The sequence below is a fragment of the Equus asinus genome, chromosome 4 (assembly GCF_041296235.1).
Source record: "Equus asinus isolate D_3611 breed Donkey chromosome 4, EquAss-T2T_v2, whole genome shotgun sequence".
Classification (NCBI taxonomy): domain Eukaryota; kingdom Metazoa; phylum Chordata; class Mammalia; order Perissodactyla; family Equidae; genus Equus; species Equus asinus.
In genome coordinates, this window is record NC_091793.1 from 18,546,613 (window position 1) to 18,573,976 (window position 27,364).

At 54.2% G+C, this 27,364-nt stretch overlaps 1 protein-coding gene across 2 annotated transcripts in view; it reads left to right on the plus strand.

The window, feature by feature from the left end:
- The first annotated feature begins 6,775 nt into the window (after positions 1 to 6,775).
- SCUBE1 (signal peptide, CUB domain and EGF like domain containing 1) overlaps positions 6,776 to 27,364 on the plus strand; it is a 135,034-nt gene continuing 114,445 nt past the window's right edge. The window contains exons 1-2 of one of the 2 annotated variants that reach the window (XM_044778191.2): positions 6,776 to 7,000; positions 10,686 to 10,817. In XM_044778191.2, coding sequence (XP_044634126.1) covers positions 6,913 to 7,000; positions 10,686 to 10,817 — 220 coding nt within the window. In that variant the 5' untranslated portion in view covers positions 6,776 to 6,912. The remainder of the gene's footprint in view (positions 7,001 to 10,685; positions 10,818 to 27,364) is intronic. The other variant, XM_044778198.2, reaches the window with a different exon arrangement.

The following is a 27,364-nucleotide window of genomic DNA, read 5'->3' on the forward strand; positions in this document are numbered from 1 at the left end:
CCATTGTAGCAAAAGAAAAAAAAGAAAAAAAATTCTAAGAGAATTTGGAGACCAAGTTCACCTGTGACTCTGTGAGACAGAATTCCAATGCTCCCCGACCCACCGCCGCCAGCCCATCTTGGCACCGTGGCTCCTGGGAGAGACCTTCACTGACCACCCCATCCCCTGCAGTGGCCCTACCCACCGTCAGCTGCGTCCCACCTCCTGCTTTAGTCCTCCACACAGCCCTTTCACCTCCTTAGGCTTTTCTTGTTCCTTGTTTCTTGTTGTCTGCCCCTGTCCCTCCCAAATGGCCTGTGAGCTCCAGGAGGGCAGGAATGTCTGGCCTGCTCACTGCCATATCCCCAACACCTGGAACAGAGTCTGGCACAAAGTAGGTGCCCACCAGCATCCTTTGAATAAATGGACCACCTGGCTGCCATGTGTTCAATGCCAACCCTGTGCCCAGCACTTTACAGGTGTGATCTTATGAGATTCTCACACCCACTCTGTGAGGTAGGCATTCTTAGCTCGGTTTCACAGGTAAAGAGACTGAGTCCCAGAGAGGTACAGTGGCTTGCCCAAGGCCACACAGCAAGCAAGAGGCACGGCAGGGATTGAAGTCCTGACCTACCAAGGCCTTGGTCTTTCCCTCCACCCCACCACTGAACATGTAAGACTGCAGGACAGGAGGATGGAGGAACCCTAGACAGGGAACCAGGAGCCCACAGTTCTTTCTCATCCTGACTCTGATCGCTGGGTGACCAAGAGCAACATTTCCCATTCATTCATTCACTCTTTCACTCATTCCTGGCTCTGCTGTGTGAACTTAGGCAGGCCTCTTAACGTCTCTGTGCTGCATTCTACATCTGTAAATGAGGATAACTGCACCTACCTCACGAGGTGGTTGTGGGATTACATAAGTTAACATATGTGAAGTGTTTAGAACAAAGCCTGGCATGTTTTATTTGTCGACAGTATCGTTTCATGGAGACACCCCCAACCTGCCTGTTGATTAAATAGGACTATTTTGACTTCAAGAGACAGAAACCAACAGAACTGCCTTAAGAGGAGAAGGGATGACTCAACCAGGGCCTCAAACACTGTCAGGTCCCTCATTTCCCCTCCTCTCTCCTTCTCTACTCTCTCTCTCTCTCTTCTCTTTCCTTCTCTGTCTCTCGCCTCTCCTCCTCTCTGACTGGTGGACCCATTCTCTCAGGCCAGCTGTCTGTACCATGATAGAGCCACAGTGACAGGCAGCTCTGTCCTGCTTACTTACTTACTGCATCCTGCTCATATAGTCCTTACTGCTCCATGCCCACGTGGGAAAGTAGACACATCCGGCCAGCCTCACTTAGAGAATCCCAGGGAAGGCATCTGACTGGCCTGGCCTAATCACATGTCCTTGCCTGGACCAATTATAGGGCCAGAGACATGGGATACCAGCCCAGCCAGGGACACCTGTTCACCACTGAGGCCTTGGGCTGAGGTCTAGGATGGATACTAGGGGACTAGGAGGTTTAACTAACCTGCATACCCCGACATCTTGACCTCAGCAGAGCACAGATCTACTGACAAGTAAGTTCCAGGTTTCAAAGCTGAACCAGTGCCCGTGGTGGGGGATCATGCAGGGCTAAAGGCCCCTAGATCAGGGCACCTGAGGATGTCATTCCTACTGGTTGCCCAGCATCCCCAGAGGGCACAGAGGATGGAGGTGGCCGGGAGAGAGTAGACAGCTGGATTCACCCCTCACGGCCCTGAGCAGGGACGGGCTCTGAGGACAGAGGACCTGAGCTGAGCCTTGAGTCTGGGCCTGCCAGGCACATGGGACAGGGAAGGCCATTTCCAGAGGAGGGGATGGAGCGAGCTGTGGCTCAGAGATGTGAGGCAGCATGGAGTGGAGGGGAAGCCCGGGAATTTACCAGGCAGAGGGTCGAGGATGGAGAGGTCCCCAGGGCCCCATCTGCCAGGGTCTTGAGTGGACTGTGTTCTGTAAGCGGCAGGGAGTGGAGAGGTCAGGTCAGCATTTTGAGAGCTGACTCCAGGTGCCCTGGCAGAGATGAATTTGAGCCTCCGTGGAGTCATTTGGGTGAGAGCTGGAGTCATCTCAACAGAGCCGGGGGCCCAGGGGATGGAGAGGAGAGGTCATGCGTGCAGCGGTGGCTGACACTACTGGGTGAGGGGGTGAGGGAGTTGCAGCCTCGAGACAGGGAGCCCTGGGAGGAGCGGGCTCAGGCAGGAGGAGCTGCGACCCACTTGGTGGAGTTCGAGGTGCTTGAGGGGCTCCAGGTGGACAGGTCCAAGGAGCAGCAGATCTGTGAGGCTGAGCCTCAGTTTCCCCATCTGCAAAACGAGAAGCATGGGCTGGGCCGTCTCCAGGATTCATCTGCAGCTTTTCCTGTCCATGCGCCCATGGACCGGCAGCACCAGTCAGTCCTCCCCAGGACACCGGGTGGGCACAGGCCTGCTGAACCGCGGAGCTCGGCACGAGCGCGGGCATGGGGAAAACCGCCCGGGGCTCGAGCTCCGTTTAGGAGGCTCTGAGAAGCCCTTCTCCGTGTCGCTCATCTCACGTGCCTTCTCGGCACGGGGTGTGGGGGCGCACGTGTGTGTCATATCACCCCCCACTTCCACTTCCACACAACCCCTCCTAAAGGGGAGTGTCACCATTCCAGACCGGGAAAAAAGGTGTTTTGGACCTTTTAGAAAGATGAGAGAACATAATACTGGATATCTCCTAAAATCAACCATGTGAATTGTGAGCTGTTACAATTCCGGCCGCTATATAAAAACCACTTTTCTCAATATTGAAACCACAACAGTGAAACTGCGCATTACATGAGGAGCGCCCTAAGGCCCTGTGAGCCTTCGAAGGGGTTTCGTTAATGGGTGATTGTGAAGAGTGCATCTTCAGGGGTCACACAGACCCGAGTTCAAATCCCACCTCTGCCATTTGCTAGCTCTGTGATCCCAGGCAAGCGGCCTGAGTCTCTGTTTTCTCAGGTGTCAAGTGGGGATGGTGGCGGTTTCTGCATCTCAGAATTATATGATGCAGTACACCAGACATCTGAACACAGTGCCAGGCACACAGGGACACTCAACATGGGGTAGCTATTGCTGGACCTGGGGGAGGAGGCAGCGGGGAGTCAGAATACACTGAGTGTCGAAACTCATTTTGGAGGAGTCTGGAGCATGAGCTGGAGATGCCCAGGGTCCTAGGGACAGAGACCCTCACTTGATAGGTGGGGGCCCAAGCTAAGAGACCTGGCCTGTGGGACCCAGGGTTACCAAACGATTGCAAAAAAGACTACCCTCGAAGATTAAAGAAATTGCGCCCATGAGTGTATTATTGTGAAAGTTCATTTTTATTAAGAAAGAATGATAGAAGCCTGTAAAGTCGTCAAGACTGAGGCTTAACAGCCCTGTAATGACATTTCATGCTTTCAGAGAACTGTATTTTCTCAAAGAACTGTCACAACTGTTATTAATCAAGACAATTCTTCCTAAGGAAATAAAAAAAAAAGTAAGGTATTCTTACACTGAAGACTGGGGTCAGCAGGCTGGACTTGGGGTTGCCGAGGCCATGTGTGTGTGTGCGTGTGTGCCTGGAAGGAAGAGAGGAGCTCTCCTCGCTCCCCTCCGCTCTTCCCCAGACCTCTGCGAGGCGTCACCAGGGGGAGCCAAAGGGCCCTGAGGGACAGCGGTCCTGCCAGCCGGCTCAGCTTCCCCAGGGGGCACAGAGGATGGAGGTGGCCAGAGAGAGCGGGCAGCTGGATGCGCTCCCCAGGGCCCCGTCAAACAGCCGAAGAATCTTGACCCACTCCCTGGAATAATACGAACTCTCAGTCAAGTGCTGTCCGTCTTGTTTCTTTGTCCATTCCTTCCCTCATTCATTCAACTATCATTTCTTAGGCTCCAGCTAGGAGCTGTGGCCCCAGACACGGATCAGCTATGAGTCCCACCTTCAGGTCCCACCTCCCCCTAGTCTGGGAGGAAGCAGATGTGAAACCCAGGGTGAGCTGGAGTCTGATGGGGGAGCCCAGAGGAGGCCCTACATCCTGCTTGGGGGAAGGGGTTGGGGTGTGGGCCGAAGAGGAGGGGTGAGCCTTGTGAAGAAGAGAATGAAGGGTGCTCCTGGCAGAGGAAGACACACAGGCAAAGGCTCAGGGATGTGAAAAGCAGGATGTCCGTGGGACCCTCTTTGCCAGTGGTTTGTGGAGCTGGGACCGCTGGGGAGGGCATGGGGCACCTGGTTAGCCCCACAAAGTGCTCACAGGTTGTTTGAAGGTGATGGGGAGGCTTAGAGTGTTCATTCCCAAAGTGATTCATCCCTGGGCCTCCATTCTCCCAGCTCAGTCTCCAGAGGCTGCGAGACTGCACGGCTGGAGTCCCGGCCTTCGGGTCCTCACCCCGCCAGCCCGTCCCACCCGCACAGACCACAGTTTCTGCGAGCAGCCCTCCATCTTGTCACTGGCACACACATGCAGTGCTTTACAGTTTGCAAAGCGCTTTGAGAACATTCACTCCTCGGTCCCCCCCTTCTCCCGTGGACCTTGGCACATTCTCTTGTCCAGCAGGAAAATCTCCTCTTCACACTTCGTGCCCAGCTCTAGGGTCACGTGCCCTGGAAGGCCTCCCTGACTGCCCCGGGGCTGAAGTGACCACCTCTTTCTCTGCCCTGTAAGCCACTCCTTTAGTGCGTTCATGGGGGGCTTACAAGTTCCTCTCCTCTCCACCTCCCTTCTCCCCTGTTCCCCAACAACTCCTCACAGACCATGACCTCCTTCCGGAAGGACCACTTTTTCTGTGTCTGCACACTTTAGAAGGGGCAGGCTGGGGACTAGGACTGGGTATGTGTGAGAGCTGCCCCCGGGCTGCAGGGGTCCCCAGCCTAGCAGCCCATTGCCCTGCCTCCATTCCCTCCTTGATTTGGGAGAACAGAGCCTGGAAGAAGGTTCCCCTGCTGCCATCAAGCTTGGGGGGCACCTGGCCAGGGGTCCCCGATGAAAAGGCACATTAAAGGACATTGTTTCTAGTCGGTTAGACCCCCTTGAAAGGACTCTCTCCCCTCAAACTTACGTGTCTTGCCCTAGTACCTAATGCATAAGACATGTGTGGTTCTGAGGGAGCTTTCGCCCCAAGAAACCCAAAGCCACACAATTGGGAAGAGGACAAAGTACAGCCTGATAACAGGGTCTCCCAAATTAAGCCACCAGCCAAGAGCAACCGTGCAGAAGGAAATGTCTGGGGTGATGGGGGGAGCGGCTCAGTGGAGGCAAAGTGCAGTGCCTGCTTCTGCTGATTCCCAGGCAGCCATGGCTGGCCCTTTCAGGTCCCCTCATGTGGGGAACCCCTCCTCTCAGCCACCAGGACAGTGTCACAAGCTGTTTACAATATGAAGTCAGATTGGGAACAAGGACGCTGCACAGATCGAACTTTCCAGTGCTGAGGAGACCCTCTACAGAAGGTTGTGCGAGGGTGTGTGTGTGCGGATGTGTGTGTGCATCTGTGAGAGAGGCTGCACGTGTGAAGCGTGTGAATGAACGTGAGGGTGTGATTCTGTGTGTGTGAGAGCATGCGCCTGTATGTCTGAGGGTGTGTGTTGGAAGGCATGAGTGTGGAGTGTGTGTGTGGTGTGTGTGTGTGTCAGAGGCAGGGAGGGGAGCTGGTGTGGAGAGGAAAGTTGGGCGCACACTGGTGCAGGCAGAGTGGACAAAAAGAGGAAAGCCTTGTCTTTGAGTCGGGCCTGGAGGGCAGGAGAAGAAAAAAGGAGCTCTTATTGGTGGTTGTCAAGGAGATGGGCCTCGGGGTTTGCTGAACTTTCTTGCTCAAAGCGTCCTGCCTGGGGCTGAGAGGGGCCATTTATTTCCAGCCGCGCCTCCCTGGCTAGGGTCTTCCGACTAGGCCCCCAAGGCGGACAGGCGTCAGGTGTGGACCGCAGGCCAGGCCAGAGCAGTGACGAATCTGGGATGCTCCTCTGCCCCCAGCCCACGCCCCGGCTGCGTCTGTCACTGGGGAGGCCCCAAGCTTCGCCTCCTGGGGACATCCGACTTCGCTGGCTGAGAGGTCAGCCCCGCAGCGGGCCGCGCCGGCGGGCCTGACAGCAGAGTGGGACTGCCCCACGAGGAGCCTCCCTGGCGCCCCCTCCAGACGCGGATTCTGCGGATGTCCTATGACAAGCACACTTAGGGGCCATTGTCCGTTGGGGAGTGCTAAAAAGTTCATTTGTTTTGAACGTAAATTTTAAACCTATCTTTACGATTTTTTTCTCTGTCTGCCTTGTTCGCCGCCGCATTGCCAGCGCTTGGCACACAGTAGGTGCTCAATAAACAGTTCCCGAAGGCTGAATGTACGATGCCGCTTTGCGCATTTACGTTTCCTACCTTACCAATAGATGCCGCCGGCCTGTCCCGACCTCGAGGGCCGGGTGGCAGGCCCCCCTTCCCCGGGTGTGTGTGTGCTGGGGGGTGGATGTTGCCCCCAGAGGGGGGCCACCCTAGACGACCGGGCCAGGGGGCCGGAGGGAGGGAGCAGCCTCCGAGCAAGCCCCAGCCTGGCCGAGACCGTGCACCCCGCGGCCGCGCGAGCTGGCCCGGCCCCCACCCCCCACCCCCCACCTGCAGCGGCCGGGAGAGGAGGGGGCGCCCCCGGACGCCCGCGCCCGCCTCTGCCCCTCCCCCCCCGCCCCCCCGGACTGGCGGCTGGCGCCCATTGGCCGGCCGCACTCGGCGCCCCGCCCCCTGCGGCCGCGGGCCAATGAGCGCGCGGCTGTCAGCTCTTCAGCCCCGCCGGCTCGGTGGCTGCGAGCCCGAGCGGTGGCCGCGGAGCCAGCAGCGAGGAGCGCTCGCCGAGCGGCCGGTCGGTGGGGTCCCCGCGCCCCGCACGCCCGCACGCCCGCACGCCCGGCCCGGCCCGGCGCGGCCCGCAGCGAGCATGGGCGCGGCGGCCGTGCGCTGGCACTTGTGCGTGCTGCTCGCCCTGGGCGCGCGCGGGCGGCTGGCGGGGGGCAGCGGGCTCCCAGGTAAGCCCCGACCCGGTGGGCGGCGGGCGCGGGCGGCGGCGCCGGGGTCCTCGGCTGGCCCCCAACACCGCGCCGTGGGGAGGGCTGCAGCCCGCGCGCCCCGCCTCGCCTCTTTGCAAAGTAACTTCTGGGGCCGGCGCGGGGCGCCCCCTCCCCGCAGCCCGGGCGGCCCGGGGCACCCCTCCCTGCAGCAGGGCGGGATGGGCTGAAGCCCCGGGGGAGGGGCGGTGAGGGCGGGAGGAAGAAAGAAAGCGCGACGGCCTGCCCAGGGGGCCCAGAGCGCCGCCCGAGGGCGGGAGGGAGTGGGGACCCGGGAGCCCCACGGGTGCTCCCCCAGGGAAGAAGGGAGCGCGGGCGGAAGGAGACCCAGAGGGGAGACCGGGAGGAGGTGAGCGGCGAAAAAGGACGGACAGAGAGAAAGGGGGGGAAGGTAGGAGATGGAGGGACAGACGTCCGGACAGAAAAGGAGGCACAGAGGGAACACACAAAAGGACGCAGGAAGAAACCCAGAGAAAGACAGACATGGAAGAGTAGCGAAGAGACCAGAAAGATCGAGGGGGAAAGGAGGAAACCCAAAGGAGGGAGAAGGAGGCAAATGAGCAGCAGGAAGGAAGAAGATGAAAAGAGGGAGACTTGAGGGACGACTAAGGGGTGGGAAGGAAGAGAGAGAGGAGCGATTGAGGCAGATGGACACCAGAGAAAGAGACGGGAGAACTGGGGGTGGGGGCGGGGAGGGAGGAGACAGAGGGAAAGAGAGGAGGATGGAGATGTCTGGGGGGCGGTGGACAGATAGACAGTCAGGCAGGAGGGAGAGGACAGACAGATAGACACAGATGGAAGGGAATGGATGAGAACCAAAGGGAAGGGAGACCAGATGTCGTTGAGGAGGTCCAGGAGGGGGAGGCAGGAGACGCCGGAGGAGGAAATGGGCTTCAGAGGGGGGATAGGGCATGGGGCATCAATGGGTTTGGGCAGGCAGTAGAGGCGAGGTGGGGATGCCCCATGGGTTTCACAGGACCCCTGGCACTCCTGTCCCTTCCCCTCCTGCTCTCTTGGTTGTCTAGAAGGGGCTCTCCCACAGAGCTCCTCCCATGTCCCTTGTCCCTCAGAGGAGCTTCCTCCCAGTCTCTCCTTGATGGGGACCGTGGGGGGAGGGTCCTGCCTGCCCCTGCTCCCCTCTCCTTGGCTTTCTCTGGGCACCCCTGGCTGCAGCGCTGGGCTCCCTGAGGTCTGGGTTGGTCATCAGAGGAGCCTGTTCCTGGGAGTCCACCCCTGAGTGAGGATGTCAGGTCATTTAAACCATTCCACAATTGGAGCCGAGCTGGTTTTCATGTGGCCCCCCCAGGAAGCTGGACTCTGCTGCCCACACCCCCACCTGACTGTGGGTGTCTCTCCCCGGCTTTAGGGTCCTTCACCCCTGCTTGGTTGTTCCTGTGCATGCCTCTCTCCAGCTCTCTGTCTCTTCTCTGTGTCGGTCTGCGTCTGTCTCCACCCCTCACCCCCACCCCATGGAAGCCTTGTGCTGAAATGAACTAAAGTCAAAGCAAGCAGCCTGGATGGGAGGGCTGGGCTGCCCTACGGAGGGAGTCCCAGCCCAGGCCGGGAGCCGTGGGGACACGTGGCCTGTGGCTCCTCTCCCTCTCTCCTCCAGCTCGCCTGCTCTCTCCCCAGCCACCACCCAAAGCCATGCTTAAAATGTGTTGGGAGGTGCCCTCACCACCCCTTGGCTAACATCCACCCATTTCCACGCCACAAGGACACCTACCTAGGTAGAGGTTTGGGTTCAGGGGCACAAGGGGCTCCAGAGCCCTGGGCAGTTTCCCTCCCCTCATTCCTGTGCACTGACCCTTGGGAAGTGGAAAGAGCCGCATCCTTGGCCTGGTGCCCCTGCTGGTCCTGTCTCAGAAGTGTCCCCAGTCCTCGCCCATGGAAGAATACAAGTGGCCCTCTCTGGCCCTTGGCTTCCTGCCCTTGAGGCTGTGGCAACCCTGCATGGGGGACCCTCTGTTGTCACCTCCCCAGAAGAGGATGTTCCGGTGGCCCGATGTTCCTACTGGCCCCTGGCCACCTGACGGCTGGTTCTGGTCTCTGACACTGACTGCCTCCAGGCCCCCAGTCCACCTTCCTTTGGGCACCTGTACAGGGCTGTGGATGGACTGCTGACCTGAGCAGATACAGCCACCCTGAAAAGTGACGCTACCTGCTGTGCGCGTGTGCGCGTGTGCATGTGTATGTCTGTGTGCAGGGAGGTGATTCTCTGTGCTTCTTTTTGATGCCTCTCTTCCTTTAGGGGCAGGCTGGACCTTTGGGGACTGGGGCAAAGGAGGAGGAGTCCTCGGGGAGGGTGATTCTCTTAGAGAGCCCCCCCCCCATGCAGATTCAGAGCCCACATGTCAGCCAGGGAGTCATTCAGAGTGGACATTCTTGAGGACCGGACAGTCTAGGGTGAGCCTGGAGGCTTGAAGAGAGGAGGACATTCCAGGACTTCCCCAGGCTGGCCCCTGGGTGACTGCCCTCAGGATGGCTGCTGAGAGTTCCTCATGGTGCCCTTCTGGGTCCTTCCGTCTGTCTGTGCTCTGTATTTTATGCATAGCTGGCCGGAAGTAACCTGGCATGTAGAAGTGCCTGGACCTGCTTCTCGTATGTCTGAGACCAGTCTCTGCCCCTAATGAGCTCCTGAACTTCACCAAACCTCTCTCGGCCTTGGTTTCCTCAGCTGTAACCTGAGGAATTAACCTGAATTACAGCTAAGGATCTTCCGGCTGTGCTATCCTGTGCCCTGAGGGTCCCCTCCCTGTCTGAGCTGTGTGTGTGCATGTGTGTGTGTGTGTGTGAGAGAGAGAGAGAGAGAGAGGGAGAGAGAGAGTGTGTGTGCGGAGGTGTATGCACGGATATACGGAATCTGTGTTGCGTTGTTTGCCCGACGGCTGTCCAGACTGAAGGTGTGTATGTGTGTGTTGGGGCAGGAGGTGGGGAGTGCCGGGAGCCCTCACAACCTCGACTAAACTGGAGTTTGGAAGTTGGGATATGGGAACCAGGCTCGTACTGAGATTTCCAAGGTGGGGAGGAGAGACGACAGGAGGTCAGAACCATCCATGAGCCAGGTTAGCCCAACTGAGGACCCCCCCAGTCTGGGGAGGCGAAGGCTAGCCGAAGAACCCTGTATCTCCACAGCACGGAAGCTGGGTGGGGTCCCATGTTCAGACCTGCTTGCTTAGCCTCTGCTCACTGTCCCATGCCAACCTGTGTCCCCATCTGTAATGCAAAGGGGATGGATTTAAATTCCTCCAAGGATGCTTCTGGCTCTAAATTCTAGAATAAAGAAAGTGGAGGAGGGTTGGAGCGATGCTTGTGGGGAGAGCAAGACAAACAGAGAGGCTTTTCCTTGCTGTGCTTCTAAGCCTCAGTTTTCGTATTCTTTTAGTGGGAATAGTAGTTCTACTTAATGGGATGGTTGTGAAAATAAAGGAGAGCCAGCATCTTGGTAGCTTTGTACCTAGCACAGAGTAGCTGCCCCAAAGATGCTACCAGTCACTGCTTGTCACACCAGATTATCATGTGCCAGCTGTTGCTGCTGATTACCGCAATGATCAGTGGAAAGACGGGAGGCAGAGGGACTCCCTGCCTGCACCGTCACTGCCTGCTGCCCGGGCCACTGCTCACCTGTTGTTCCCTCCCCATACAGGAGCAGTGGATGTGGACGAGTGCTCAGAGGGCACGGACGACTGCCACATCGATGCCATCTGCCAGAACACACCCAAGTCTTACAAATGCCTCTGCAAGCCAGGCTACAAGGGGGAAGGCAGGCAATGTGAAGGTGAGCCCGGCCCAGCCCTCCTGGCCAGACCCCGCAGCTGCCACGGCTGCCGTCGGTGGCCGCTGCCTGCCCCTTGTCATGCCAATGGGGGCTAAATCTCCAGGGCTCGCCCCCCATGACTGCCGCCAGCACAGGTCCCCCTCAGCCTTGGGCTGTGGGCTTCCTGGGAATGCAGGCTGCTTCCCAGGGAAGTGGAATTTGGAGTCATGGGGTACCTAACTCTCCCCAGGTTTGGAACTTTTTGTTGTTTTAAAGAGATTGAAAGGAAGCATTGAATGATCTATTTGTCTATCCGTCCCTGACTGGATGTGGGAGGGGTCAAGGCCTTGAGTGATATCCCCCCAAGGTCCCTAACTTCAAATCTGAAACTGACCTGTGTGGCCTGCAGCTTCCCCCCAACGTGCTGCTCAGTAGCTGTCCACCGCTCTCGTGGGGCTGGCTCAGCTCCCTGTGTGGAGTAGGAGAGCTTGGGCAAAGCCTGGTGCATTTGTATCGTCGGCCTGCCTGTCCAGCCTTCCTTCCCTGTACCTGAGGTGCGGGTCTGAGCATCCGGCACTAGAAACTGCAGTGCCTGGCCAGCTCCCTGGCAGGCTGAGAGTTGGAGAGAGAAGAGCAGCCACAGCTGTCTTTGGAGCTAGGACTCTCCTGGCCAGATGGGACCTTTGGGAGCATTTGTCCAGGACGGTCTGATTGCAGGGGCTGGGGCAGGGCCTGGCATCCGGAGGCTGGAAACAGCTCTCTCCACGGCTGATGTGCAGCCCTGGGGAAGGAGCACTGATTCAGATCTTCGCTATCTGTCCCCACTTTATAGATGAGGAACAGTGAGGCTCAGAGAGGAGAAGCATCTTCTACAAAGTCCAAAGTGTGGCATGGCCCATACTCAGACCCAGGTCTCTTCATTCCCTCTCCACAGGTCCCGAGCATCTCCTCGTCTTCTCCCTGAGCCCCACCCCAGCTTACTCTTTCAAAGTGTGAGATTTGTGTTAGGACAGTGACATGTGAGAACACAATGGGTGCCTGTTCCTTCGGTATCAGGGTTTACAGCAGCTGGAGTTTTGTAGGAGATGCTGTTGCGCCTCCCTGGGATGCTGACATTGTTTATCCATCTCATTTGTTGGGCATCTACTTAAGACTGAGTGCTGGGCAGGTGACATCGTCCTGGGTCATGTCTGGTTTGGCCACATCCCTGGCCTTGCTGGGGGCCCAGAATCCTGAGTGGGGGGAGCTGGCAGCTACCCACAGACCTCTGGAAGGAGGCCAGGCCAGAGGCAGGTAGACCATGTCGTGGGCAAGAAGCCTGGTGGCACAGGCTGGCCGGGATGCTGGCAGGGCCTGAAGGTTAGCGTGGTGGTTCCAAGTGACACGTGCGAACCTTTTCTGACTCCCTGCTCCCCCCGCCAGGACCAGTGCACTGGCCAATGAGGGCCAAGGGTGACTGCCCCTCTCTGCTGGTTTAAGCCACTGACTGGCCTGTCCTTCCTCCAGCCCAGCTCCTTCGGTCCTCTCCTGCTGTCCCTGCCCAGGAGGCCCATGCTGTGTCTCCCGCCTGTTTCCCTGAAGTCCTTCAGAGTCTGACATTGGCTGTCCACTCTGCCTGGGCCCAGGGTGGGAGTTACATCCCTGTCTCAGGGGGCCTGACATCCTCAGCGTGAGGATGAGAGAGGAGGAGTCTTGTGAATGTGCTTCAGGAACTGCCAGGGGCCTCCCTGTGTCTCCAGCCTGGCTCCAGCTCCTGCTCCTCACCTCCTGAAACACTGAAGCACCTGTGTCCTGGCCACACACACACACACACACACACCAGGCTGTTCCATGTTTCTGAGACCCAGCTCAGGTTTTCCCCCTGCCTGGAGCTCCTTTCCCTCACTTTGCGTCTTGGCTAATTCCTAACCATGCTTTAGATTTTTCCTCCTCCAGGAAGCCTTCTGTGATACCTCCACTTCCACACAATTACATACACACACACACACACACACACACACACACACACATATAGCTGCATTAAGCACCTACTGCTCCCAGAATCCCCTGGCTTCCCTTCATCCCAGCACTTCTGACTCTGGCTTATAATTATGTGTCCTGCTCCCCCACTGAACTGTGAGCTCATTTGTCGAACGTCTGCCATGGGCTTGGTGTTGGGGCCACCACACTGAAGCTGTCAGACTTGGGCTCTGCCCCCAGGGACCTCACAGTGAGCTCCTGGACTGCAGAGAGCCTTTTCCTGTTTGTCCCTGTGTTCCCAGCTCCTGGGGCAAGGCCTGGCGCTGGCCAGGGTGTGTGGAAGATGTTTAGTCTGAGCTGGCCCTCTTTTGCCCAGACTGGAGTTCACATTAGGTGAGCAACCTGTAAGACGCCCCAAGACAGGAGAGGAGGACGGCATGGGAAGTGTGGGGTGCTGGGTCCATGGAGGGCTTGTTTTCACCATGGTGTTGTTTTGACCCTGTCTAATGAGAGAGGAAAGCAGGGATGGGCCTGGCCTCTGCTTGGGAGCCCTGGGTTGCAGCCCACCTCAGTGTGAAAATTGGGTGGTCATTTGCCCTCCTGAGCCTCCCTTTCTCCTTTCATTACATGGGCCCAAAATAGCCCGCATCATGGATCATCCTGAAGCTTGAATGGAATGCAGTGTAGCGTACCTGGGGCCTGCCAGCCTCAGTGCTTGGTTCACCGGAGGCACTCAATATGCAGGATGTGCTCAATATACAGATGATGGCACCCACTGTCATTGTCGTCATCATCAGCATCTGTCCTCACTACCTCTCACAGTAGTTTCATGCTCAAATGACATCATAAATGGTGGAGACCTTTGAAAATCACTCAATGCCACATCCCTCAGAGGTGATAGTTATGGTGCAACCTGGTCTCTGCCCTCAAGGAGCTTACAGCCTAGCTGGGCTGCATGAGCTGAAAGGATCTATCAATGGAAATTCTTACTGAACAGGTGAAGAGCATTCGGGTGGTAAATAAGGACCTGTTGAGTTGCCATATTAACAGTATGGAGAATATCTGTCAGAAACAGAGAGGAGGGTGCATTTGGCCACTTGCTCCCCAGATCCTCTGTGAGTGAGTGCTGGCATGGGTTCTGGGGACCTGAGTGGACACTGTCCCCCTTGCACTGAGGTTTTCTCATCCCTGGGACCCCACCTGCAGCCATCAGTCAGAATTGATGGAGCCTGCTGGAGTGTTCACCCAAGGGCCACCAGAGCCCCACTGGCTTCCCCAGGAGGACCGTGCAGAGACTTCTGGAAGCTTTGCGATCTAAAGAGGCAGGCAGGACATATGCAGTGGTGGCCTGATGGAGCTTGGGGATCATCCAGATGTTCACTTCTTGGTTTACAGATGGGGGAATGGAGGCCTGAGAAGGCAAGGGTCTTATCTAAGTTGGGCCTAGAGCCCAGGTTTTCTGGGCCCATTTCTCCGCACTGCATTTCTGCAAGTGGTCTTTGCTCTATGTTCCGAGAAGAGGGATGAACAGTCAGTGTTCCGTTGAGCGCAGTGGTTAAAACAGGGACTTTGGAGCCAGCCTCCTTGTGTTTAGATCCTGCCTGTGTAGCCTGGACAAGTCATTTGACCTCCTTTTGTTTATCTGTAAAATAAAGATAATAATTATCTTCACAGAGACAGTGTGAGAGTTAAATGAATTAATGTATATAAACCATTGGAACGTGGCCTGGCAAATAGGACACACTCTATAAGCATTAGCTGCTGTTACTGTGATGATAATGGTGATGATGATGGTAGTGACCGTGATGGTGATGGTGATGATGGTACTGACGGTGATGGTGATGATGGTACTGACGGTGATGGTGATGGTGATGGTGGTACTGACGGTGATGGTGGTGGTGATGATGGTAGTGACGGTGATGGTGATGGTGATGATGGTACTGACGGTGATGGTGATGGTGATGATGGTACTGACGGTGATGGTGATGGTGATGATGGTACTGACGGTGATGGTGATGATGATGGTAGTGACGGTGATGGTGATGGTGATGATGGTACTGACGGTGATGGTGATGGTGATGGTGATGATGGTACTCACGGCGATGGTGATGATGGTACTGACGGTGATGGTGATGGTGATGATGGTACTGACGGTGATGGTGATGGTGATGATGGTACTGACGGTGATGGTGATGGTGATGATGGTACTGACGGTGATGGTGATGTTGATAAAAATCATGATGATGGTGATAGTGATATTGATAAGAATGAGGATGTTGATGATGATCATCATCATGTTGATGTCAGTAATGTTGATGATCATGATAATGTTGATGATCATAATGTTGTTCAATATTTAAAAAGGGATGAAGCTTTGCTTTTTCCAACAATTCCCAAGATCTAAAATGGCTTGGAAATGGGGTATTCTGGCTCATTGATTACTCAGATAAACCATACACATATGACATAGAGACACACAGACATGTGTGCCATTCACAGATGACTTTACCAAGAATGTGCAATAAAAAATACAAGTGACAGAAGGCTTTCCTTTTTTTCCACTAAAACTACTCCAGGGATGGCAAATGTGCTGCCCTTTCTCCCGTAGCAGACGTCAATAATCAATCACTGCACCCTCCGGACAGCTATTTCCACTTTAGATGAAACTGCGCCCCTTTATCTGCAGGTCCTGAGCTGGTGCGGCGTTGTGCAGAGGCTGAGGTTGGCGTTTTGGGGGAAACGAGTCCCCTGTCCTAGAGGTCTGATAGCCTTTGCTGTTTCCCGTGATAAGCAGGGAGGAGAGATCCTCAGCAGAGCGTGCACAGAGAACGTGGCTTCCACAGTCTCCTTAGCGCTTCACGGAAAGCAGACCCAGGTTGTGGGAAGCCCTACGTGGGGCTGACTGAGCCTCTGACAGCCTTCACCATGTCACCTTGAAACTCCTGCTGGAAAACCCCTGTAGCAAACCCAGCACCAGAAGCCACCCCCGCACCCCCATTCCGGGGACAGTTTCTTACCAGACCTTCAAGGCCATCTTGCCTGCCATGTGGCCAGTGCCCGTGTGCTGATGGCTGGCCTGCCACGTGTGCAGCCACTCTGTGTCCGGGGAGCAGCCTGGGCCCTTGTGGTCAGCTTAATGCCGGCGGGGGCTTGCTGTAGCCAGACTGAGGTGCCTCAGATCGTGGGGAAAGGCTCTGGGCAAGGCTGAGGAGACAGCAGTATTTTCTCGATGATTCACCTCTTGACAGAATCTGAAGTAACTCGAGGTAAACTCATGGGTGTGCAGAGTGTGACGGAACTTTAAAAGCATGAGGGCGGCCCCGTGTTTACAGGTGGCCCGTACGCACCTCCGTTTCGGCCCATGTCACATTGCATTTATGTTTCCATGTCTCCTGGAATGTAGGCTCCTCAAGGGCAGGGTCTGTGACCTGTTGAGCTCCAGCCCCTGGACCCCAAGGCCATTCCTGGCAGAGGGCTTAGGACACATCTGTTGGGTGAAGGCTGGATGGCTGGGTCCCAGCAGTCGCCTCCTCCAGGAAGGCTTCCCTGCTTCCCCAGACAGATGAGCTGTCACCTCTGACCATCCCTCCTACAGAGCTCCTGTCACACTGGGTTGCAATGACCTCTGTGACTTCACTCAGGGCTGGGCCCAGAGCTGGTGTCGGTGGACAGTGAGTGACCAATCTCGAGGATAGCAGGAAAGGCCTCCCAGAGCTTCCCGGACTCTGACGGTTTTGTAGATGAGGCAGCAGAAGCCTGTGAGGGGAAGGGACCAGTCTAAGGATATCTGATGTGGACAGTGGCAGAGTTAGGTTGAGGAAACTGGGCCCAGGGAGGTCTGCCTGTAGCCTGGTCACCCAGCTGAGAAGCAGCAGGGCCTGGATTCCAAGCCCGGTCAGCCATGGGGTCCCAGCAGCGGGCGATGCCCCCAGCAGCCTGTACAAGTGCAGTGGGAGGAGTTCCTTAGCTTTGGAGTGTTAGAGGGGGCTGCAGAGACCCTTACCGCTCTATGCCCTCTCCCTTGCTGCTGCTAGCTTATCTGGGCCAGGCCCTGTGTGTGCAAGGGGCTCAAAGCACGTCACACACCTCCTTAACTGGGAGATACTGCTTAGCTAACCACTATGAGATGTGTCATTCTCTGTCCTTCCCTCCCTAACCACATCCCAGCATCACTGTCTTTTTTTAGTTCCTCGAACTTGCCAGTTCCTTCCTACCCCAGGACCTTTGCACATTCTGTTTCCCTCTCCATCTTCATTTAGCTAATCCTCTGCATCCCCAGCTTACCAGACCCCTTGTGCGTGGGCCTTTAGAGAACTGCCAAGGCCCGCCCTGTGCTGGCCTTCTGGTCTGAATTAGTTGGATCTGTCTGTGCTCGTTCTGCAGAGGGGGCAGGCTGGGGGTGAGGAGGGGGCATTTCATCCCCTTTAAATGCTTCAACTCATTTAACCTTAATTACTTTGTTTTCATAGACATTTGCTAAGGAAAAGGACCAAATTATAGCTTGAATTGGGTCTTACTAATCTTAATTAAAAGCTCTTGTTTATAATCAGGACCAGGCCCCAAATAAGGAGCAAACCACCCTCAAATGGCTTGTTTAAATAACTAAGACCCTCTTGATAATCACTGTTTAGTCTGAACCAGTGGTGCACATCACCCCTTCTTTGTGTACTTAATTTTTTAGACCATTTATTCAAGTGGTTTATTCCACTTGCAAGTTCCAACTCGGGCCTTTTCCAAAATGCTATAATTAAAACTCTTGGGGGAAATAAATTTTTGTTTTGGCCACAGTATATCAAATATATTACTATTTTCCCTTTTTTTGTGAAAAGGAAAAAAATGACAACCTTATGGGCATCAGAGATCACAAAATTAGCATGTATGTAGTGAATGTAAATAGTCACTTCCTGCATTTTATATCCCCGGGGTCCACTTGTCAGTCACCGAAGTTGGGTAGATTACAGGGCATGCTATTAAGTGTTTTAACAAAACTCCTAATAACACACCCGGTGATCCATTGAGTTTAACATTAGAAAAAAACAACTTAAAACCAATCGTCCTTCTTAGAGAATAATGTCTATGACCTTATTAAATCATTTTCATCATGATTATGGCACATTTTATTGAAACTCCAGATAAAATTCGGCTTTGGGGGAGGCCAGGAAAGGCGGTAGGAGGTGGGCTGGGAGGGGGGAGGAGAGGAAATTCTTCCTGAAGTCTTAAAACGTGCAATTATGCATGCTAACGTGTGCCCTGCTGAAGATGAAAGCACTCGAGCCGGGCAGACCAGCGGGCGGGAAGAAATTGGATGTGACTTAAAATTCCGAGTTGCTGTCAGCTAGCAATTAGGCAGTGTGGCTTGCAACTGGCCGCAGCTCTGCTACAGAGTTTAGGCTTCTTGGGGCCCATGTCCGTTTTTAGAAGGAAAAATAAAAAGCTCATACTGTTGGCGTTTAAGCGTTGGAGGCAAGTTCGCCTCCCTGAGCCTCAGTTTGCCCATCTGTAAAATGTGTCAGCTGGACTAGATCCAATTTAGTATCGAGAATGTTCACTGGGCACCTAACTCCCAGCCAAGCTTGGTACAGGGGCCAAGACATGTTTTTCTGACCTCACTGGTTAGCGGGGGAGACAGACTGGGAAAGACGTGCGCGTAACAGGGTGTGGAAAGTGCAGCAGTGGAATGACAGACGAGGGTCAGTGGGGGTGAAGAGCAGGGAGTGTGTGCCTGCCTGCGGAGGGGAGCAGGTAGAGAGGGCTCCCCGGGGAGGCGTGTCTCGGCTGAGTCAGGAAGGCAGAGCCGCAGCGGATCTCCAGCGTTCTCCCCGGCTCTGAGGGTCCGTGGACCGGCCTGGAGCAGGGATGCAGAGACCTCTGTGGTCTTTGCCAGCTCAGTACGTCCAGCCAGCGACTTTACTTTCCGGAGGCCTGCTCCGTATCCATTGAATGGGAGCCCGGCACCTGCCTCCAGAACCCAGAACGGGCGCCTGAGTGGACGTGGGAGGAGGGAAGCTGCCTCGCTGCTCGCAGGGTGCTGAGGGGGCACCGGCGCCTGTGCGTTGAGCTTTCTTTTTTCTCTAAAGCCCCATTTCTCCTAGGGTTAGAGGGTCTCTGCCCCCACCCCAGCCCCCGGATCTCCGAGCTCCCAGGCAGCAGGCCCCTCTCTGCCCCTTCCTCTGGGCTCTCTCGCCTCCTCTTGGCCGCTTCTTATTACAGTGGCTGTATTTGTTTTTCCATGGGAGGAATGCTAACCAGAAAAAACCATTATTTCTAAGAAAATAAACTGCTGGCCTGTTGGCCTTTGAATGCTACTGGAATGGATGACGGCCTTCCCCCAAGGCCTTGAGACAAAGAGGGCTGGAGGGCTCGTGTGTGCGGGCAAGGTCAGGGGGTCTCGGGGGCGCTCTGCACCGTCCTCCAGATGGGCCATGGCTGCAGCCCCTGGGAGGAGGTGGTTGAAAGCCCCAGCCAGCCTGCTTGGACTTCTGGCCCGGTTGATGACGGCTGCTGGTGCTGATCATTCCCCACTCCCTCCGCGGTCTCCAAGATGCTCTCCTGTCTCCACCAGCCTCCATGCCTTCTATCTGAGCCCCCTGCCCCTTGTGTCGAGGGGAGTAGAGCTGGGGGTAGGTCCATAGAGACCTGGGTGCCAGCTGTGTGTGACCTTGGGCTGGTCTGTGGACCTCTTGGGCCTTAGTGTGCTGACTGCAAAGTGCAGGGCTGGGGCCAGGAGATCCCAGGCCCACTTGGACCCCTGCAGGAGGCACCTCCTCCCTCAGGGTGCTCTTCACCATGGTGGCGCCCAGTGCTGGCTCAGCCTCTGGGGGTGGCAGGTGGGCTCCAGCTGGACCCTTAGCCACCCGTCCCTTCCCACTGACAGCCTTGCAGGCGGACCTGGGCCTGGGCGGCGCGTTGGCATGCAAGGCTGCCCTCACAGGAGGTATGTTCACCTGTGTCTGGATCATTCTCCCCTGCAGGCTGGCAGCTCCGTGTGGCCAGGGTCTGGGCTGAGGGTGAGAGGCCAGGCTGGGATTGGTGTTGGTGTTGACAGGAGGCAAGAAGGCAGGGCTTTGGCCTGATCTTCAGCGAGGGCCCTGGGCCCTGGCTCCCCAGTCACTGACATGTGGGGAATTCTCCAGATAACTGCGTCAAGGTTAGGACAGTGTGGGCTGGAACCAGCTGGCCTGGGTTCCAGTTTTGGCTTTGCCATATACTAGCTGGGTGATCTTGGGCAAGTCACTTAAGCTCTGCTAGCCTCAGTCTCTCTTTCTATGATGAGGGAAGTTAAGCCCTTCCTACCTGGCCTGTAGTAAGGGTTAAACCACCTGCCACTAGACGGGGCCTGGTGGGGAGTTGCCACTTCTGCTGTTGTCATTACTGTTGGAGAGAAACTCTACCGGGATGTGGACAGAAAGAGAAGGAACTCAAGCTGCACCAGACCAGCTCAGACCCTGGTGCGGTCAAAGCCCAAGAGGTGGCCTGTGAAGCTGGGGGAAGAAGCCTGAGCTGGGATCTTGGGTTCAAGGTGCTGTCAGCCTGTGACTTGCTGAGATTAGCTCCTCAGTTCCCTCTTTGGCTCAGTTAGCCCTTTAGAAAGCCCAGGGGGCCTCGGAGGAGCCCTTGGATCCCGCTCACCCACTCCACGTGGCGGCTCCAGCTTTCAGTAACTCAGTGTTTCTGGTTATGCCCCTGCTGAGTCCACAGGTGGCTGGGCTGTGGAGCAGCCCCTCGGAGCCTGCAGCTTGGGGGTCTGGGGCTTCTCCCCTGCCTTTCACTAAGAGGACAGGAGCACAACCATGCCTGTAATTGATGGGGGTGGCGGGGGCCTCGACACTGGGCTGGCAGGCCCCTGGGGCCCCTCCTCCCTTCCGTCTGGAGCACTCCAACCGGTCAGCTTTCCCCTGACCAAGTTGCTTTGGTGTCCAACGGGCCTGATGTTGGAGCCTGGGAACAGCCCCCAGCAAAGGGTTCAGGTGTTTTGGGGGGAGAAAAACAGAAAACTGGTCCTTTGGGTTTGGAAGCAAGTCCTGCCTAGTGCTTTGGAGACACCAGGAGCCCTCACTGGGCAGGTGGCCTTGGAGGTCAGTTCAGAGGGAGCATCCTTGGGGTTTCCTTGCAACCAGGCAGAGCCCAGAGCCCCAGGCAGCAAGCGGATGAGATCGCCGACAGCAGTAACTTTAAACATTTTAAACAGCTTTATTGAGATATAATTCACATACCATACAATTCACCCACTTGAAGTATACAATTCAATGCCTTTTAGTGTATTTACAGAGTTGTGCCTCCATCACCACAATCAATTTTAGAACCTTTCCATTACCCCATAATGCACCCCATAACCTGCACCCCTTAGCCATCACTCTCTACCCCACCCACCCAGCTCAAGAAAATCACCATCCTACTTTCTGTCTCAATGGATTTGACTTTTCTGGAGATTTCATATACATGGAATCCTACAATATGTGCTCCTTTGTGGCTGAGACATCATTAACTCTGAAGTCAGGTGGCCTGGCTCACTTCCTGGCTCCATTTGTGTTAGCTGTGTGATCTTGGGCAAGGCAGGTAACATCTCTGAGCCTCGGTTTCCCTTGCTGTAAAATAAAGATGTGGGTGCCCCCTTCTCAGTGCAGAACGTGAAGGCCCTGCATACTGCCCTACACATCGTAGGGCCCAGTCAACAGAGGCTACCATCGAGATGAGGAGTTCTTCGTTCAACGTTGAGCAGACTTTTATTGAACACACTCCCCTGCTTCTGAGGCTTATGCTGAACAGAACACAGTTCTTGCCCCACGGAATTTACAGCCTCAAAGGACTTATATAGCATGTGAGAGTAATGACAGTGTCTGTTCAGGGGGTCAGGGGGCCCAGAGGGTGGGGGAGTCATGTCTGCCAGGGCTTCAGCAAAAGCTTCAGGCAGGTGGTGATGCTGGGGCTCAGGCTGCAGCAGTGCATACTGTCCGTGAAGGGGAAGGAGCTCCAGGCAGAGGGAACAGCAAGAGCAGAAGTGCGGAGGCCTGAAGCCGCGAGGGCCACGGGGAGAGGTCAGCAAGCAGCTCACGCTCCATGGTTATCTCGGATCATGGGTTGGGCCTGGGGAGGACCTTCCCACCCTCTGGCTGAGCCATGGTCATTGTGTGCAGTTGGGAATGAAAAAGTATATAGATTTGTGTTGGTTTTGTGTGACCTTTGACCTTTCCCATAATTAACTGCTGGGCCCACTTCTGGCATTGTCTCAGCAGCAGGGAAACCTGATCGATGGATGCCAGGGGTCCGCGGAGAGCGGGTCTCATTACTCAGTCATTACAAACCCAGAGCTTAACCCTCTGCCACCGGAGACAGGGGACTTAATCCTTCCTGCTAGGCAGCCCCGAGAAACTACCTTCCCGCAAATGTAATTAGCCAACAAACCGGATTAAGATTTATTCACCAATAAGGACTCAACTTCCTAAGCCATACATCTCTCCCAGGACGGTGGCCTGATCTAAGGAGTGCATGGCTTTTCCTAAAGCCCCCAGACAAAGGGGAGGACGTGCTCGCGCCCACCAGGGAAGGGGTCTTTGTTAGAGCATTTGGTCTCCACTGTCTGCGAGGAATGTCGAGAAAAATGCCAATTTCAAGGGGAATCCAGAAGATATTTTCAGTAGTGACCTCTGAGAGTGGAGAGCGGCGTGCTTTAAGAATCCTCACGTTGAGGACCTTTACAGTCAGTGCTAATTTTTAGGAAAATGCCCTAAAATAGTATTGAAATAAAAGGAGAAGGAGCTCTGACTCATTGCCATAGAATCTCGTAGAACCCAGACACCGCAGAATAAATATGTATTTTATGGGGCAGCAAGAATCAATTTTGAATTAAGCGAAAAAAACCCAAACTCGTCTCACTCGGGTTCCAAACCAGTGTTGCTGGCACAGGACCACAGCTGTGGGATCATGCGTGCGTGCTGACGTTTTAATGTAGGAAAAGTGGACCTGGGTGACCTTTTAAAAATCTTATAATGAGCAGCTCCCCGTGCTGTTTTTCTCTGCTCTAATGGGTGTTGGGAGCTGTCTTCTGTTGAGAATTGAGTTTTTATTAAAAATAAAAAATCCAAGCTGGAGAAGAAGCAGGGGTGTCTAGGTCGAGCTGTTGAACTTCTCATCCTCGACAACTGGGTCAGTCTGTTGTCCTGCCCACTTTCTCTACTTGTGTGAACCATCCTGTCACCACCCCTCCAACTCAAGGGTAGGTACAGAAAGTAATGATGCATGTGACATCTCCTCCCCTCCTTTCTCCTTAATAACTTTTTGGAGGATGAAGCCCTTTTAAAAAGTATTCACCTCATGCCCCCCAGGGATGTGGCTCCAGCAGGAATAGAGCCTGCATTTGAGCACAGCCCCTGGCTGGGGGCTGGAGACAGGGTCCTCAGCCATGCTGTACCTCAGCCTCCGCATCAGTAAAATGGGAGCAGCAGCCACCGCTGCTTCACGAGCACAGCTTCATGGCTCCGATCTCTGCGTCTGTGGTCACATGGCATCTTCCCTGTGCATCTGTGTTTTCACCTCTGATGCAAAGATCTTACTTCCAAATCAGGTCGCGTTCATAGGTACTGAGGGTTAGGACATCACTGCATCTTTTAGGGGCACACAATTCAACTCACAGCAGTTTTTTAAGAATAAACATCCAGGGAGCTTGGCTCTGCCTCCCTCTTCCTTCACCCTCTCCCCACGCCGCTGGCCTGTTCTTCCTTCTCTGGCTTTAACAGTCCTTAAAAAGTGGTCCGAGCCTGATGGGTGTCTTGGAGGCCTGTGGGACCTCCTCCAGGGCTGGTGGCTCTTGGATATGTTTCTTACAATAATAAATCTACTTGCTTTAGCAGAGATTTTTTTTTTAGTAGATTTATTGGTGTGTTTATCTCTTATGTATTAAAGGAAGAGGTTCACATGATTTTAAAAAACAAAAATGCAAGGCAAGACACAGAATCCGGGGAGGTCTGGTTTATGCAGACCTTCTCCATCCAGAATGCTGGCAGGTAAAAAGCAGGTTGGCCTCCGAAGCCTGTGGGAGCACTGAAGGCCTGGGGATTGGAGAGGACCTGGTTGTTCTAAGAGATGCTCAGATCTCGGGGAAATCTTTGGGGATGGATTAGGGGAAGAGATGCGAGCAGCAAACATTCCTGTACTCTTTAGCCCACTGGCACCTGCTGTGGCCTACGCTGTAGGGAGTCAAAGGAAGGAAAAGGCTAGAGTTGTTTTGTTGACAATTCGGTGATCTCTTCCTAATGTCTTACATGTATGGTAAACAGTTTACCATTCTGATAATGAAAAGGTTGCTGTTATTAATTACACCCAGACAACAGGCATAAACTGGAACTAAGCCAGGCAAATTGGGGCATATGATTATCCTAATCAGAAGTGACATTTTCCTCAGACCTTACTGCCATTTAAACAGCTGGTTTAACTGAATGTTAAGGATGTAGTGACTCTGTAACTGATTGTGTTTCCTTTATTGCTTTGGCATCTAGGAAGCTCAGAGCCATATTTGTGGGCTACGTTTTGTAATTGTGCTGGGATTACCAAATGTATTTCTGCATACGTTGTTCACCAGCTTTCTCTTATTCTTCAACCCTCATTCTTCATCTTAACATCTTATTCTTTTTGAAAATCGTGTTGTATGTATTTTTTAAGCTATCTGGATGGATAATGGTTGATGGAATTGTTGGGTAGATGAATAGAAGTTGAGACGGAAGGATGGATGAATGGCTGGATAGATGGATGAGTGGGTAGGTGTTTGGATGTGTGTGTGTGTGTGTGTTTGTGTGAGTTTGGATAGGTGGGTGTGTGTTTGGATCAATGAATAGATGGGTGAGTGGTTAGGCATTTGGATGAATGAATGAGTGAATGGATGTTTGGATGGATGAATATTTAGATGAACAGATGTTTAGAGGAATGGAAGGATGGGTGTCTGGGTGAATATTTAGATGGATGGATGCATGTTTGGATGTATGGGTGGATGTTTGGCTGGATAAATGGATGGGTGAATAGGTGATTGGATGAATGGAAGGATGGTCAGCTGACTGGATATTTAGATGGATAGATTTTAGCATAATAGACAAGTGGAAGAATGGTTGGGTGGGTATTTGAATGGATGGCTTATGAAGTTACTAGATGGATGGATAAAAAGTGGGTAGGTGAGTGGATGAATGGATGCATGGCTGACTGGCTATTTGGGTAGATGGATAGGCATGGCTGTGAGTGTGTACGTGTGTGTGGATGTGGATGGATGTGGAGCAAGAGGAAGGATGAATGTGTGAATGGGTGTTTGGATGATTGGATAACACTTTCTCCGTACACAGCCTAAACATGCCGAGGGCTAAGGGTGAAATAACATAAATAAAGTACTTTGCCAATGCCCAGCATGCCGTGGGCATTCTAACTTATTAGAAAAGACATGGGCTTTGTAGAACCTTTGTTCTCATCCTTGCCCTACCACTTACTATGTGACCTTGAGCAATTACCTCACCTCTGTGCGCTTTAGTTTGCCCAACCGTAAAATGGAATTAAAATACCTGCTCCATAGCGTTGCTGTGAAAATTAAGTGGGCTGGTGTATGCTTCAGGAGTAGATTCCTGCATACTTCCATCTGAGATACAACTTGAGAGAGAGAGAATTCTTTTACCCAAGCATGGAATAAAAGTCCTTCTCCTCAGTCTGACTGGGCAACCTAAGTCATATGCTCACGCTGAGACCTTCTCCTGAGTCACCTGCTTGAATGAAGGAAAGGAGGGAAGAACAGTTTGGGAACTGCTGGTTCAGATCAGATGAGAAATGATGCTCATGCTGAAGGTAGTGGAAATAGCTGACCAGTGGGCACACTATAACTGTATAAGCGTGTAGAAAACTACGCTTTTGTAGCTGATTTGATGTCAGTGGAGAGGTGGAAGGGTAATAGTCCTCACTGGGATGGGGAACCCCAGGAAGTGCAGGTTAATGAGTTAAAGTTGGGCCGTGTTGCCTCTGGAGTGTTTATGGAAGGTCCAGGGGGAGAGGTGGTTGGATTGATGTATCTGGGACTCTGGCAAAAGATCAGGGCTGTGGAGATTGGGAAATAATCAATATCTCAGTCTTTATAAACCATGCGCCCTTTCAAACATAAAATCTTATATCCTCTTCTAATGTCATTTAAAATTTCTAAGTGCGTTAAATATAATGATTGGAAACAACTCAAATAACTTGCAGAATTGTGTCCGCTTCCCAGCGGATGCCAATGGCTACCGCAGCAGGTGAGGCGTAGCTTCCCTCTCTTGCACCTTTGGAGAGCCTGGCTACTTCGTTTTTCCCTCATAGTGGTGGGGTGGGTAGGCACCAGGAGTAGGCTACACAGGCCAGGCTCTGTATTCTGGTGCTTTCCTGCTGCTGTTTTCACTGAAGTTATCCCTCTGCTGGCAGCGTCCCTGGCAGGCAGGTGTCCCGACAGTGCTTGGTCACCTCCGGTGTCAAGGAGCGTATTACCTTTTGAGACAGGCTCTGTCTTCCAGATGGATATTCCTACCTGTGACCCTTAATAGGCCCCCATGGTTTTTCACTTGTGTGTGTAGCTCTGCCCTCCGGACAAGCATGGAGAGAGCATGGAGCTGGGTGTCTCCCTGTGCCAGCTCCCCAGGCATTTCAGGGAGCAGCCAGGCTTGCCTTTGGCCCCCGCTCTTCTTACCCTATCCCGGCTTTCATAGCTGGAACCTGGCCTCAAAAATCCCTCTTCAACCGGGTAGGGGACGGACTGCTGTTTCCCGCGGAACCCTCTTGTGAGACACTTCCGGTTCTGCTTAACCCGGGTACTTCCGGTTCCACTAAGGGCAGCACTTCCGCTTTCGCTGTTGGGGGGACTTCCTAGTCCCTCTTTCCTGATTCTCTGCGGAGCTGGTGGAGGTCGGCCTGGGTGTGGGTAGAGGCAGCGCCCTCAGGCTATGCTGACGGGTCTCCCGGAGCCAGAGCCGCCCCTTCTCTCCTCTCCCGGACCACGCCCAGGGTTAGGCCCCCTTGGGCTCCCAAGCTGGGCTGCCCTGGTTCGAATCCCGCCTGTGCCGCATCCTCCGGGTGTGACCCTTGGCGAGGTTTCGGCCACTCTGTGCCTCGGCTTCTTCGGTACCTTGTAAAATGGGAGTAGCGATGACAGTGCCTTCGTGGCTGGGTTAGTGTGGGGCTTGAAGACATCATGGCATGCAGCGTTCTGTCCCCAGCGGGACTCGGGTATAGAAGCAGCTCTTGAATCTTAGCTAAGCTGTCCCTATTATTCCCCGAGGTCTCCCAAATCTCTCTGGAACTCCAGGACTGATAGCCCTTTGACCCCTGATGGGAAATGTTGAAAAAGACTTAAAACAGCAAAAGCGTGACCTTTACAAAGCCTGTTGGCCATTGTTTATGAGACAGAAGCCTTTGTTATAACAAGGCCGCTGGAGCAGTAGAAATTCAGGCTTCAGACGCTGACGTGGAAGGAAACTGTTTGGGAGAAGTGTGTGGACTTTTCCCTCGATCCGGAGGTTATGCTTTTTAGGATATGCAAAGTTCATTTTATTTGATCCTTCCTGCTTCACAGTGAGCCCCCTGTCTCTGGGAGGCTTTCCAAGAGGCTGAAGAGAGCCAGT